The 14927-nt window shown below is 49.6% G+C and overlaps 1 protein-coding gene across 1 annotated transcript in view; it reads right to left on the bottom strand.

Moving 5' to 3' along the window:
• Window positions 1-568: 568 nt before the first annotated feature.
• EXOSC5 (exosome component 5) overlaps window positions 569-14927 on the bottom strand; it is a 15407-nt gene continuing 1048 nt past the window's right edge. The window contains exons 2-6 of the mRNA XM_007943139.2: window positions 5977-6090; window positions 5333-5454; window positions 3135-3275; window positions 1826-1915; window positions 569-661 (exon numbers count right to left, since the gene is read on the bottom strand). Of these exons, the coding sequence (XP_007941330.2) occupies window positions 569-661; window positions 1826-1915; window positions 3135-3275; window positions 5333-5454; window positions 5977-6090 (560 nt within the window). The remainder of the gene's footprint in view (window positions 662-1825; window positions 1916-3134; window positions 3276-5332; window positions 5455-5976; window positions 6091-14927) is intronic.

The following is a 14927-nucleotide window of genomic DNA, read 5'->3' as shown; positions in this document are numbered from 1 at the left end:
CTTGACTCCCAGCCAGCCACACTGGCCCCTGGCCTGGCAGCTCTTCTTTCCCTCGGGTATCTGTGAGCTTGTGCCTTCCCTCCCATGGGGCTTCACACAGGTGTCCCCTCCTCTGTGAGGGCTTCCATGAGCCACACGTTAAACCTGCGCTCCCTCCCCAAAGTAACTCTTCCATCTCTGCTTTCCATGTTTCCATGGCACTTTCCCATCTGATAAACACCCAATTTTGTATGTCCGTCTCCCCACTAGTCCTTGAATTTGGGACCTGGGCCCTAACAGGGCTCCCCACAGTGGGTGCCCCAGTTTACTGGAATGAATATACACCGAGACATTCGTCCACTATGTGTGATCTCTTCCCCGTGTTGTCCTTGGAGGGTCAGTGTGCCCCTGCTTCCCAGGCCTTGGGACTGGACCCAAGTGTGGGGGCTGGGCTGTGTCCCACTGCTCTGCAGCTCTGGCACCATGGCTTCACAAAGCACGCAGCACGGAGAAGCCAGGCGGGGGATTGGTTTATTTTACACTGGAGGCTGTGGGCGGTGGCAGCAGGAGGCCCCCTGCCCCGCCTGCCTCAGGTCTTGGAGTAACGCCGCTGCAATGACTCTCGGTAGAAGCGGAAGATGTGTTGCGAGGTGGCTTGGGCTGCAGCCAGGCACTGCTGGAGCTGGGATGGGGAGAGACTGGTCAGCACTGGAGGCCCATCCAAGACCCACACACCACACAGCACGCTGACCCGAGTCTCCCAAACCTACCACCTCCCCCAAGTGCATCTTCTTCTTTTTCAAGTCCCTGGGTGGTGCTTCAGTTAACAGGCTCGGCTGCTAACCGAAAGCTTGGAGGTTTGAGTCCACCCAGTCACCTTGGAAGACAGACCCAGTGGTCTCCTGCCCCAAAACTCAGCCACTACAAACCCTATGGAGGACAGTTTAACTCTGACACACACAGCAGCGCTGTGAGTTGGGGCTGACTTGACAGCCGCTGTTTTTTTTCCCCTTCCTTTATTTCCCACTTCATGGGCTTTTTGAGGGGAAAAGGGGGAAAAAAGAAAACGATGGTGAGGGCTTCTGGAATCAGACTCTGAGAGCGATAGGACACTGAACTCTAAAAACCCAACTCACTGGCACTGAGTTGATTCCAACTCATAATGACCCCCATTGGGTTTCCAAGGCTGTAAATCTTTAGACTGTTTCATCTTTCTTCTGCAGCACGGCTGGTGGGTTTGAACCACCGACCTTTTGATTAGCAGCCAAATGCCTTAAACACTACACCACCAGAGCTCCTTTTATAGGGCGTTGGGCTTCAAGACTCCAATCTATTAAGGCCAATGACCCTTAAAGCTCACAGAATTTGAGAGATCCTGGAATTTTAGAGCCATGGTGACTTTGAGCCCCAAAAGTCTTCTTAAAAGGCATGGAATCAGAGACCCCAAATACACTGTCACAGTTTCCTAGGCTCATAGGAGATCCGGATTGGCAATGTTCTTGGAGACCAGACCAGCTGGCCCGACACTTCCCACACTGTTCCTCAGAGACCTAGAACCTGGGGAGGTGCACCCCGACTCTGACGGAGGTGGAGGCTTTCAGGTGCTTCCCACCTCAGGATTGTAAACTGAGCTACTCCCCCCGTTCCTGCTATCTTATAAACTGGACTTTCCTCTAAGAGTGCATTTCTCACAGAGGTTTCTGTAGTTGTAAAGTTTGGAAATACCCTCTTTTTCCAGACACGGGAAGAGGCATCCTTAAACCAACCACTCGATGTCCAGGGCAGAGCTGGGGTAAGACCTCACATCAGGGTGAGAGGGAAGATTCTGCCCCCCTGCCCCTGGTACCTCAGCATTGGAGTACAGCCCCTTGGTGGTGGACATCAACAACTTCTGTTCCACACTGTCGAGTGCAAAAGTCAGGACTGCCCGGGCCTCCTAGGGACAGGACAGAAGGTGAGGACTATCCCTCAGAAGAACCCAACCCAAGACGAGGCCCCAGAGTTTCAGCCTCAGGACCTCCCCTTGTCCACAGCCAGGTACCCATGTATCAAGTGTAGTCATATCTTGTCGACACACCACTCTTTCCCTGCTTCTGTGGGTAACGCTCTCTACCTTTTCTTTGTAGAAATGCCCTCCTTGTCCCTCATGCAACTACCTGGTTCCAACGGGAACTTCTAAGCACAGTCTTCCTGCCCCACTGGGGTGGCCACAGTGCCAGTCATTCACCTGGTGCCTCTCAGCCTCCCACCCGCTCTTCCATGCTGTGTACTGCAAGGGGGCTAGATGTCAGCAAACTACATTTCTCAGGTTCCCTTGCCACCTGGGTTCTACGAGTCATCTGGTGGGAGACTGGAAGGAGGAAAAGCGAGAGAAGCATCCCAGTCTTTACTCTTGACAGTGGCAGGTGGTTATGGTGTGGCGGCTGCCATAGCAGCCGTGGAGGTAGGTGGCTTCTAGACTTCAGCAGCCAGGACACCTTTTGTCACCCAGAACTGACTGAGACAGTGTCTCCAAGAACACAGAGCAGGAGTTGGATTACAGGCTTCAGCTGGGAGCCACTTTAATCTCTAGCACCACCCCTTCTTCCTTTTTGCTCCTCCTCCAACACTGCTGTAACCAATCCCCTGCACTAAACTGCTGTGTGAGATACTGAGTGGCTTCTGTTTTACTGACTGGATGTGACCATTTGAGCAGTAGGCAAATAGCTCAGAGCAACCAGATCCCTAGGTCATCATGAACTTGAGCTGATGGGGAAAGCTTGCTTCTCTTCCCCTCTGCTTTTGGGCCTCTAAAGATGCAAGTGTGCAGCTCAAAGAGCCAGTACCAGCCTCAAGAAAGATGCTGGCCAGAGAGAATGAAGGTGAGGCACAGAATGAAGCAAGGAAGTCCAAAGACATTGGAAGTGCTGGTTCCAGCGCCTCCCCTGTTCTTTCCAAGTTTGGGAAAAAAGCCAGTCAGTCATCTCTTTTGGTTACAGTAGTCTGAGCTGGATTTCTAGCATTTGCAGTTGACTGGGACGTGGCAGACAGCAGAGCTTGCCAACTGGGGCTGAGGTGGCACAAGCCAACCATTTTGGAGAAAAGTGAAGCCTAGAGGAAGAACAGAGGGAAAGCTTTCTGCTCACAGCCCTTCAGCCATCTTGGCCTTCACCTACCTTTTCTTGCTTGGCTGTGGGGTCCAGCACGAGATTCCCATCAGCATCCAGGGCACAGGTGACCCCACAGAAGAGGGCCCTCATGGGCACACCTGCATCCACCAGTGCCATGCAGGCAGCATTGAGGCAACAGGCCAGGAGCTGAGTACCACAGGGAGCAGTTAAGAAGAGTTTCTGCTGCAGAGCTGGCCAGAAGAATACATTCATGCCTCCATGTACCCTGCTGGTGCCTGTGGCAGACATCACTAATCGATCACAGAAAGGCAATATACTGGAGTGGTTAAAAGTATGAGTTCTGGAATGGGAAAGGATTTTCTAAGCATAAAAGTTGTGGAAAAATCACAAAGGAAAAAGCTGATTGATTTGACAATATTAAAAAAATAAATTTTTAGATGTTGTTAAGTGGGAGCTCTGGTGGCATAGTGCATTTGACTGCTAACCAGAAGGCTAGTGGTTCAAACCCACCAGACACTCCTTGGAAGACTGGGCAATCTACTCCCATAGAAAGACCACCTCAGAAACCCAAGGAGGGGTCGCTATGAGTCGGAACCAACTTGATGGCATTAAGCGTGGTTTTTTGGTTACATGTTAATGACAGTTATGTGCTTTTATACTGAGTGGTAGTAATTTAGTATGAAAAGGACTAATACTACAATGGAAAAATGAATGAAAGTCCAAATAGATAATTTTCAAAAGTAGAAATATAAATGGTAAACATTGAAAAATGTTCAATCTAATAAAAATGTCAATTTTTTTTTTTTTTTTTAAAGTATGTGTTACGGGATCAAATGTCCCTGGATGCCTGACCCAGCTTTGCCACTTCTCAGCTGTGTAACCTCAGGCAAGTGCCTTACCCTCCCGAAGCCTCAATTTCTTCCTCTGTTAAATGGAAATCATAGAGACTTTCAAACAAATAGGTCCTGAAGTTATGTGCTCAGCATCCTTGGGGATACTGAGGACCAGCGAGGGGAAGAAACCTTCCCAGGTCATGTGGCGAGGAACTGGCAAGGCCAGGCCCAGAACCTTAGAGTGTAGCAGGCAGCCAGTACCAGTTGTGGCGCTGGCAGGATGAGGAAAGGAAGAGCCACTGTCCTTGTCCTCAGGGAAGTGATCGGCCAGGGCAGGGGCGTGGCCACAGCACAGTGGAAGGCCTGGAGCCAGGCAGAAGGCTCTGCCTCTGTTTCCCTGTCTGTCTGTCTTCCCCACACTGAACTCAGGTGAGAGTCCCAGCTTCAGAACCCGCCAGTCCTGGCTCTGCCTCTGATCCGTTGTCACATCTCCTCTAGATCCAGTTTTGCTCTCGCTATAAAATGGTGGTCCCACAGCTCCTCTCTCTCCCACCTATAAAACCAAAAATCAAACCCACTGCCATCGAGTCAATTTCAACTCACAGCAACCTCCACTGGGTTTCTAAGGCTGTATATCTTTACAGAAGTAGATCACCTCATCTTCCTCTTGCAGAGCAGCTGGTGGGTTTGAACCTCTGACCTTCGGGTTAGAGACCAATGTCTTACCCACTATGCCACCACAGCTCTTTCTCACCTATAAAGTGCCTGCCCATTGCAGGGCTGTGCACCATGGAGTGCCTCAAAAATGCCAGTTTCTGGTCTTCACCCTAAACCTATCTTCCCAAACTGCAGAGATCTTTCCAGGCTGAGCTCCTGCTGCAACTGCTTAGGCCTCCCTGGCACTGGGGGCCTCAAACCCCAGTTAAACTTCAAGGTCAACCGCACAGGCATAGAGCCAGACAGGCCTGGGCTTGAGTTCTGCCTCCGCTGCCTTCCAGCTACGTGACCCTGGCAAGCAACTTTCACTCCCTGGGCCTCCCTTTCCTCACCTCAAACAAAAGCACACCTGTCTGCCAAGGTCCTTAGGCTCCAGTCCTGGCTTTACCACTTAACAGCTTTGTGACTTACTGGGCCTCAGTCTCCTCTTCTGGAAAATGGGGATAATCGTGGCTTCTGTTTCAGAGAGTTGCTGTAAGGATAACTGAATGAATACATGTAAGGCACTTAGAACAGGGCCTGGCACACAGTATGCACTCCGTTTGCTGTTCTTCTTCATGAGTTGGTAGGTGTCAAGTGTTTGGAGATTTTCTGTCTAGAAGAAAGAGTGGACACGTCTATTAGCAAGGGACACAAGTGGGGAGAGTCTGGAGGGCTTCCTGGAGGAGGCGGCAGCCTGGGGGAAAAGGATACGGAGCCAGCATCGCTGATGACCTGCAGCACCACAGTGATGGAGGTACGAGGGTGCAGTGCCCCCAAAACCACGGCCTCACATGTGTTCCTGATCAGCCACTCCCGGCTCTTCTCTGCTACACCTGGGGAATGCGGGGCAGGGGTGAGGCACTTCCCTCTGTACACTTACCTTCCTCCACACCCCTCAAGTTGTCTGCAAGGGGTCTGCAGCCCCAGCCAGGGATGCTGCAGGACCCTGTGTGGTTCATGGAGGATTCCCAGCGGATAGGCGGCCTGACTGCCATCCCCCCGGCCCCCGCCACCTCTGGATCCACTGAGGGAAGAAATCTGGGGGTTCCCACATCTCATGCTGTAGCCTACTCCCCTCCCAGGGGGCCCAGCCCCCGAGTTGAGGGCGATGGAGGCAGATGAGGGAGGAAGAAGGGCAACGGAGAGAGGGGGGCGATGGCAGAAAGAGAAGGGACGAGAGGGTGGAGACAGAGAAATGGGGAGGCAGAGAGAAAAAAGGGGCAGAAACAGACCCAGCGGCAGAGTGGAGGAGGAGACAGAAGTAGCTCCAGGGAGGAGGAGGAGGAGTGGAGCTGGGGTGGCAGGGAGAGAGGAGGCAGGCGGGGTCTGTTCGGAGGCCCGCTGGGCTCCATCACCTGGCAGCCCGATCTTCGGCCTCAGGAGCACCTCCAAAGTGGCCTTGTTGAAGATCTCCTTGCTGACCTTCACCTCGGCCGGCCCGTACACCCCCGCCAGGACGGAGGTATCACCTGGAGAGACAACAGGGAAGGCCTCACCCACACCTTCCCTGCTTCTGGGGCTCAAGGCGGGCACTTCACAGCGGGGCCACGGAACGAGGTGGCCAGAGCGCCCTGTGCTGCCCCCAGCCCGGCCCACCACCCGTGGGGAGCGATCCTTTGAGCGCTTGCTTCACCTGTCTGTCTGTGCTTCCTTGTCTGTAACAAGGGGATAATAACAGTACCGTAAAACCTACAAAAGCCAGAACCTGTGTAAGGCAAAAACCTGCCAGAGAAGGAAAATGGAAATATTTTCCACTAAAAGGAGAGAATGAAAAGTAGTAAGACCACACGCTGTCAGAGGCAGAAAAGACATGGCGATGTGGATAAACAAGGCAATCCAAGTGAATTCCAGCCCTCACAAGCTTCCTTGTACTTCCCTTACCACGTTCTATGAGGATTAAATGAGAGTCCACAGAGAGACTAAATGCCTGGGTCGTGGCACGAGCTGGCTCTGCACACGGCGACCCCATGCACAACAGAATGCAATGCTGCCTGTCTTGTGCCACCCTCACCATCACTGCCATGCGCGAGTACACTGTTCTCACCACCGCGCATTCTGAGTGCCTTCCGACCCAGGGGCTCGCCATCCAACACCAAGTCAGACAACAGGCCAGTGCGGGTCACAGGGTTTCACTGGCTGATTGTTGGAAGCAGACAGCCAGGTCTTTCTCCCTCATCTCTCTCAGTCCGGAAGCTCTGCTGACGCCTGTCCTCCGTGGACGACCCTGTTGGTCTTTCAAATACTGTTGGCATAGCTTTCAGCATCACAGCAACACGCAAGACACCACAGTGTAACAAACTGACAGCTGGGCGCGGGAGCGCACGACTTCAGCTAACGGTATTAACTTGGTGGGAAGTTCTTCATGAGCGCTAACCTCTGCCCTCTCACTGCAGCCAGTCTGAACTGTCCCTTCCAGTTTCCCCAGCCCAGTTCTCTTCCTTCAGGCCTTCGTCCCCAAACTCTGCAGTAGTCAGGATACCGGAGAAAAGAACAAATGCCTGGGGTGGACACCAATCCCTAGTAGCAGGAAGGAGAACAAGGCGGTCAACTTCTGAAAAAATTGGCCAGGGAAAACCTTATGAAAAGCGCTGGAACACTGTCTGATACAGTGCAGGAAGGCACTCAAACTACTACTGGGGAAGAGCTGCCTCCTCAAAGTAGATTGACCTTAATGATGTAGTGGAGTAAAGCTTTTGGGACCTTCATTCACTGACGTGGCACAACTCAAAATGGGAAAAAACAGCTGCAAACATCCATTAATAACTGCAAAACAGAATGTACGAAGTATTAGTCTAGGAAAATGTGAAGCTGTCAAAAAATGAAATGGAACGTATAAAGATCAACATGTTAGCCATTAGTGAGCTGCAATGGACTGGTATAGGCCATTCTGAATCAGACAACTGTATTGTTTACTATGCTGGGAATGATAAACTAAAGAGGAATGGTGTCAAAAAGAACATTTCAAGATCTATCCTTAAGTACAGTGCTATCACTGATAGGATAAGAGCCATATACATACATGAAAATCAGCTAACGTGACTATTATTCAAATTTATGCACCAACCACTAAAGCCAAAGATGAAGAAATCAAAGATTCCTACTAACTTCTGCAGTCTGGAATTGGTCAAACATGCAATCAAGATGAACTAGTAATCACCAGTGACTGGAATGCTAAACTTGGAAATCAAGAAGAAGGATTGGTAGCTGGAAAATATGGCCTTAGAGATAGAAATGATACTGGAGATTGTGTGATAAGAGTTTTGCATGACCAATGACTTATTCACTGCAAATACTTTTTTCCAACATCATACATGGTGACTGTACACGTGAACCTAACAGGATGGAATACACAGGAATCAAATCGACTCCATCTGTGGGAAGAGGTGATGGAGCTCAATAGCATCAGTCAGAACAGGGCCAAGGCCTGACTGTGGAACAGACCACCAATGGCTCCTATGCAAGTTCAAGTTGAAGCTGAAGAAAATTAAAACAAGTCCATGAGAGCCAAAGTATGCTGAAAGTGAAGAGGACTTGACACACTTACTGATGAAGATCAAAGACACCACCTTCAGAATGGATTACATCTCAACATGAAGAAAAAAAAATCATCAAAACTGGACCAAGAAGCAACATCATGATAACAGAGAAAATGACACTGTCAAGGATTTCATTTTACTTGGATCTACAATCAACACCCATGGAAGCTGACCCACCAACTGCCATTGGGTCAATTCTGACTCATAGCGACCCTGTGGGACAGAGCAGAGTTACCCCACAGGGTGCCCAAGGCTGTAAATCTTTATGGAAGCAGTTGAACAACTGACCTTCTGGTTAGTAGCCCAATGCTTTAATCACAGCGCCACCAGAGCTCCTTCCCATAGAAGCAGCAGTCAAGAAATCAAATGATATATCGCACTGGGCAAATCTGCTGCAAAAGCAAAGATGTCACCTTGAGGACTAAAGTGTACCTGACCCAAACCATGGTATCTTCTATCACCTCAAACACATGTGAAAGCTGGAAAATGAATAATGAGCACGGAAGAACTGATGCCTTTGAATTACGGCACTGATGAAGGATAGTAAATATACCATGGACTCAAAGAAGAATGGACAAATCTGTCTTCAAAGTAAAACAGCCACGATGTTCCTGAGGAGCGAGGATGGTGAGACTTTGTCTCGTGTACTTTGGCCATGTTACCAGGAGGGACCACCAGTCCCTGCAGAAGGACATCATGCTCGGTAACGCAGAAACAAAAAAACAAACAAACTCACTGCCATCAAGTTGGATCCGACTCACAGCGACCCCTCCTTGGGTTTCTGAGGCAATACTGCTACGGAAGTAGATTGGCCAACCTTCCTTCTGAGTAGTAAAGCAGGAGGTCAGTGAGTAAGAGGAAGACCTCCAACGAGACAGACTGACACAGTGGCTGCAACGATGAGCCCAAGCCAAGCAACGATTCTGAGGATGGCATAGGACCGGGCAAGTGTTTTGCTCTATTGCACACAGGGTCGCTGCGAGTCGGAACCAACTCAATGGCACCTAACAACAAACACTGAATCCAGCTTATTTCCCCAGAGTGGGTGTGACCAAGGCAAGAGAAGGTAAGACCTGGGAAATAAAAAGCCTCAGTTCCAGTCCTGCCTGCCTCAGCCTAGCTGTGTAACCTCGGGGGGAACCTGTTCTCTCTGGGGCTCAGTGTCCCCTGTCTGCAGAATGACAGAGGTGGACCAGAATAGAGGCTCCAAACTTTTGACCCTCACTCCCATTTACTAGCATCTCCCCAAACTCACACATAAATACTTGTGGGTGTATCAAGGGAACAAAGCCTTCACAATACAAGTCTTGCCATCAGCACTGTCATGTGCCCCTGCCTGGTGTCTTCTACTCTTAAGAAAGAACGCTGGTTGCAGCCCACTGATACGGTGGTTCCCACCCCGGGCTGCACAATGGAATCCCTGAGAGAGCTTCAGAAGGCTCCGATGCCCGGGCTGTTCAGGGGTGAGCCCAGGCACTGGGCTTCGGGAAGCTTCCCAGGTGACTCTAGCGTGCAGCCAGGGATGCGGCCTGCGGTGTGAACACACGGAGCTGTAGGGCAGCTCTTTGAACACTGATCGGCACCAGCATCACCGCAGGGATTAACTGAGAACAGAGAGGACCAACCTCACTAGGCGTGATGTGGGTTCTGGGACTGTGCAACTGTAACGACCTCGCCAAGGACTCTGAGCACCGTTATAAGGGTCTGCAAGGACCTCTCTTGCTCCAGATGGCTCTGGGGTCTTAGGTTGAAGGAGGAGCTTCCTTTCTGCTTATTGCTTCAGTTCTACGAGACTTCAGGGGTCCCTGAGGGATGCAAATGATTAGTGTTCTCAGCAACTAAGCACAGGCTGAGAGTTTCTTTGGAAGAAAGTCCTGGCCATCTACTTCGGGAAAATCACCCCAAAGGAGCACGGTTCTACTTTGTCATACATGGGCTTGTCATGGGTTGGGAATGACTTGATAGCAACCGGTGGTAGTTTCAAGCATCCAAATTCAGCAAGAGGGCTCAGCCTGAGGGAGGCCTGGAAAGGTCCCCATGCCAGGCCGCTTTTCCTGGGGTTGGGAGGAGGAGCTACCACGAAGTCAAGGAACTCCCTTCTCAGGTAGTTCAAGTCCCCCTTCACAGGGGAGTGTCCTCCACTCCAGGAAATCTATCCTGAAGGGAGCAGTGAAGGTGCTTGTTACAGTAGGAGGGCTGCGTCCTGGTGGGAGTCTTCACGCCTGGGACCCCGGGTGTCCTGGCTGCGCTCTCCCTGCACAGGACGCCTTCGCTTCTCACCTTCACAGAAAGCCTGGCTCCTGCCGTTCTCTCCTCTTCCCACTGCACAGTCATCTTTCACCAAGAAACCAAAAGCCAAACCAGATGCTGTGGAGTTGACTCCAATTCACGGCGACCCCACGTGTTTACAGTAGAACTGCAGGTTCTCAAGGGCTGATTTTGCGGAAGGAGATGGCCAGGCCTTTCTTCCGTGCCACCTCTGGGTGGACTTGACCTTCTAACCTTTTGGTTGGCAGCTGAAGAGCGTTAATGGTTTGTGCCACTCAGGGACCCCCAGCTTCAACCACTGCCCCATTTAGCTGATGCTCTCAAACTCCCTGAGAGCCGTCTCCACCATCTCTTTTTCCTCTCCTCCTTGACCCAAGGACAACAAGGCTTTGGGCCACCCTCTCACTGCAGCAGCTCTTGGCAAGGCCACCAGGGACCGCCAAAGTACCAAACCCACGGGTCTCTTCTATCCTCCTTTGACTCAGTCTCTCAGGAGGACCAACAAGCGGTCGCCTCTTACTTCTTGAACACACTGTTCTCCTGGCTCCAAGTCTGCCCTCTCTGGGTTTTTCTCCTACCTCTCAGGCCGCTCCTTCGCAGTCTCTTTTGCTAGTTCTCACACCTCCATGAGCTCTCAAAGGTGAAAGACCAGGGCTTAGTCTGGGATCGCATCCCTTTCCTAGCTGTACTCATTTCTATGGGCCTTTCATTCAACCGTTGCTTTAAATACCATCTACAGCCAGAGGACTCTGAAATGTGTTATGTTCAACTTGGTTATCTCCTCCGAATTCCAGACGTTTATAAACAGCTGCCCAGTGCATAGTGCCACTCTGATGTTTAATACCAAAAAACCTTCCAAACTAGTTGCTGCCGAGTGGATTCTGACTCATGGCAACCCCGTGTTTATCTGGGCAGAACTCTGCTCTGCAGGGTTTCAGTAGCTGGTTTTTTGGAAGCACATCACCAGACCTTTTCTTCTGAGGTCCTCGGCGCAGGTTTGAACCGCCAACCTTTCAGTTAGTAACCATTTATATTGGTTTCAAATCCTGAAGGGAGCAGTGAAGGTGTTTGTTACCATCCTTGTGCGAGTCTTCACGCCTGGGACTCCAGGTGTCCTGGCTGCGCTCTCCCTGCACAGCATGCCAGCGTCTAACCAGTGTTTAACCATTTGCTCCACCCAGGGACCCCTGGCACTACAAACTTTACATCCCTAACTGAACTGATCTTCTCTTACCACAGCTGACCTGGGCAAAGACCCAGAGCTGGATCACAACTCAAAAACCAAAAACCACACTCACTGCTATTGACTCTATTCATACTCATAGTGACCCCCACTGAGTTTCCAAGGTAGTAAATCTTTACAGAAGTGGATTGCCTCATCTTCCTTCAGCAGAGCGATAGGTGAATTTGAACTGCCAGGTTTCTGATTAGTAGGCTAAAGCCTTAGGCACTGCGCCACCAGAGAAGAGTGGCTTCCAAACTGTCTGATTGTTTTTCTCTTCTCTCCATCTGTAACCATTGTTGGTTTTACCTTCAAAATACATCTAGACTCTCATCACCTCCACTGCTTCCACCAGCCATCTACGTGGTCTAAGCCACCACCAACCATCTCCCTCCTTTCCCTACGCTCCCTTCAGTCAACACCAACACAGCAGCCAGAGTGATTCTGTTCACGTTCAGATCACGTCAGTCCACTCAAAGCTTCCAACTGCTCCCGTCTCTCTCTAGGACTTATATGATCTGAACTTCTCTCCTAGTAATCCCTCTCTACTCACTGCTCCACTTAATTCTCCCTTCACAGGGGATTAAGAACACTTAATTGTACTCATGAGGAATCTGTACATGTGCTGGGAGGCTGCCATTCAAACAGAACCAGGGGACATGCATGGTTTAAAATCAGGAAGGGAATGTGTCAGGTTGTATCCTTTCACCATTCTCAGTCAACCTGTACGCTGAGCAAATAATCCGAGAAGCTGGACTATATGAAGAAGCAAATCCCTATATGAAGAACGTGGCATCAGGATTAGAGAAAGACTCATTAACAACCTGTGATACGCTGATGACACAACTTTGCTTGCGAAAAGTGAGGATGACTTGAAGCACTTATAGATGAAGACTCCCACAGTCTGCATTATGGATTATACTTCAATATAAAGAAAACAAAAATCCTTACAACTGAACCAATAAGCAGCATCACGATAAATGGAGAAAAAATTGAAGTTGTCAAAGATGTTATATTACTTGGTTCTACAATCAACACCAATGGAAGCAGCAGTCAAGATATCAGAGGATGTATATAGCATTGGGTAAATCTGCTTCAAAGAACCTCTTTCAAGTGCTGAAGAGTAAAGATGTCTCCTTGAAGACTAAAGTGCGCCTGACATAAGCCAGTATTTTCGATAGCCTCATATGCATGTGAGAGCCGGACAATGAATAAAGAAGACCAAAGAGGAGTCCGTGCTTTTGAGTTATGGTGCTGGTGAAGAATGCTGAAAGTAGCATGGGCTGCCAGAAGAACAAGCAATCTGTCCCGGAAGAAGTGCAGCCAGAATGCTCCTTGGAAGCGACAATGGCCAGACTTCATCTCGCCTACTTTGGTCATGTTGTCAGAAGGGACCATTCCCCGGAGAAGGATGTCATGCTTGGTGGAGGGTCAATGAAAAAGGGGAAGGCCCTCAACGAGATGGACTGACACAGTGGCTACAACGATGGGCTCGGTACAGCAAGGATCGTGGGGCTGGCACAGGACTGGGCAGTGTTTCGTTTTGCTGTACATGGGGTCACTATGAGTTGGAGATGACTGAACAGCACCTCACAACAACAACCACTCGCTGCTCCAGCCACACTGCCTCCTGACTGGTCCTCAAACAGCCAGATAAGCTCTTGCCTCAGGAACTTTGTCCTTGCTGTTCCCCATATGCACTTCCTTCCGTCACCTTTGTTGTCTGTTCCCTTGCCTCCTTCAGGCCTTCATTCACAGGCCACCTCCTCAGTGAGGCCTTCCCTAAGCATCATTTTTTGAAAAAACCTTTTTATTATAATTTGGGTGAAATTTTACAAAATGGATTCATTTTCCATCCGACAGTTCATACACATTGTTTTGTGACACTGGTTATGTTCCCTGCAGTTTAACATCCCACCTCCCACTTCACTCCTTGTGGTTACCCTTTCCCTGTGTCCTAGCCTGTGTACTCCTGCCTCCTTAACTTTTTCCCTGTGCAAATGCTGCCCTTCCAGTCTCCCATGTTGACTGCTCTAGGAGTGCCTCTCCCTGGTGTACGTGTTAGAGCTCATAGCCCTGTCTATTTGGCTGAGAGTTAAACCATGGCAGTGAGTTCAATTCCAAGCCTGAAGGGTCTCAGTGATTTCACCAGTCTCTCATCAGATAAGTAAACCAGTTTGTTTTTTTTTTATGATTTTGAGTTTTGTTCCACATTGTTCTCCCACTCTATACAGGATCTCCAATTTTGATCCCTTTCCAAGTGGATGGCATTGGTAGCCAAGCACCATCCAGTTCTTCTGGTCTCAGGGTCATATAAGTTGAGGTTCTCGTGGTCCATTAGTTCCTTTGACTAACTGTTTCTGTGCATCTTTGATTTTCTTCATTCTGCTTTGCTCTGGATGAGGAGAGACCGATAGTTGTCACTTAGATGGCCGCTCGCAGGCTTTTAAGACCCCAGTCGGTACTCACCAAAGTAAGATGTAGAATATTTTTGTATACCATGTCGTGCCAAATGAATTCAATGTCCCCTGAGACCATGGTCCCCAGCCCACAGGCCCAGTGACCCATTCCCTTAAAGTACTTATTTGTGGCTAAGAAGTTATCCTAACTTTGTACCCAGTTATGTGTAAACATCCTGAGCATCCTTCTTAAGATTATAACTCCTTTCCAGCACACTCTGACTTCCCGTCCCTACTTTATTTATCTCCACAGCATTTTACTATACAGGCAGTCTCTGAGTTTCCAACAAGGTCCGTTGCTATGTCTTTTAAGGATTTGTAGGTAAGTTGGACCAGGGGCATCTGGTCAGCCATACTTTAGTGAAAGAAAAAAGGAGCTCTGGTAGCGTAGTGGGTAAGGCTTTTGGCTGCTAACCAGAAGCTCAGCAGTTCAAACTCACCAGCTGCTCCATGGGAGGAAGATGAGGCAATCTACATCCGCAGAGATCTACAGCCTTGGAAACCCAGTGGAGGTCGCTGTAAGTCGGAATGGACTGATGGCAGGGAGTTTTGTTTTTGTTTTTTTTAGTGCAAGAAAAGGCTGGAAGCCTTTTCAATGATTTTAAAACTGCACATGCAGCAACTGAAGGTGACTGTGATGAATTTGTTTAAAGTAGGGGTTTGGTTCAACAATGTCAAAGTGAGGGCAAATTTACATAACATTAAAGGGCAAGTGGGAGTAGCCTATCTTATATTTGTAAACAAAAACAAACTCACTGCCCTCAGTCCAGTCATCCAACTCACAGCCGATGCCTCCTTGGGTTTCTGGGGTGGTATCACTA

This window comes from Orycteropus afer, unplaced genomic scaffold, assembly GCF_000298275.1.
Source record: "Orycteropus afer afer isolate SDZICR_OR568_19922 unplaced genomic scaffold, OryAfe1.0 scaffold00099, whole genome shotgun sequence".
In the NCBI taxonomy this organism is placed as follows: domain Eukaryota; kingdom Metazoa; phylum Chordata; class Mammalia; order Tubulidentata; family Orycteropodidae; genus Orycteropus; species Orycteropus afer.
This window is presented reverse-complemented; position numbering and strand designations above follow the sequence as displayed.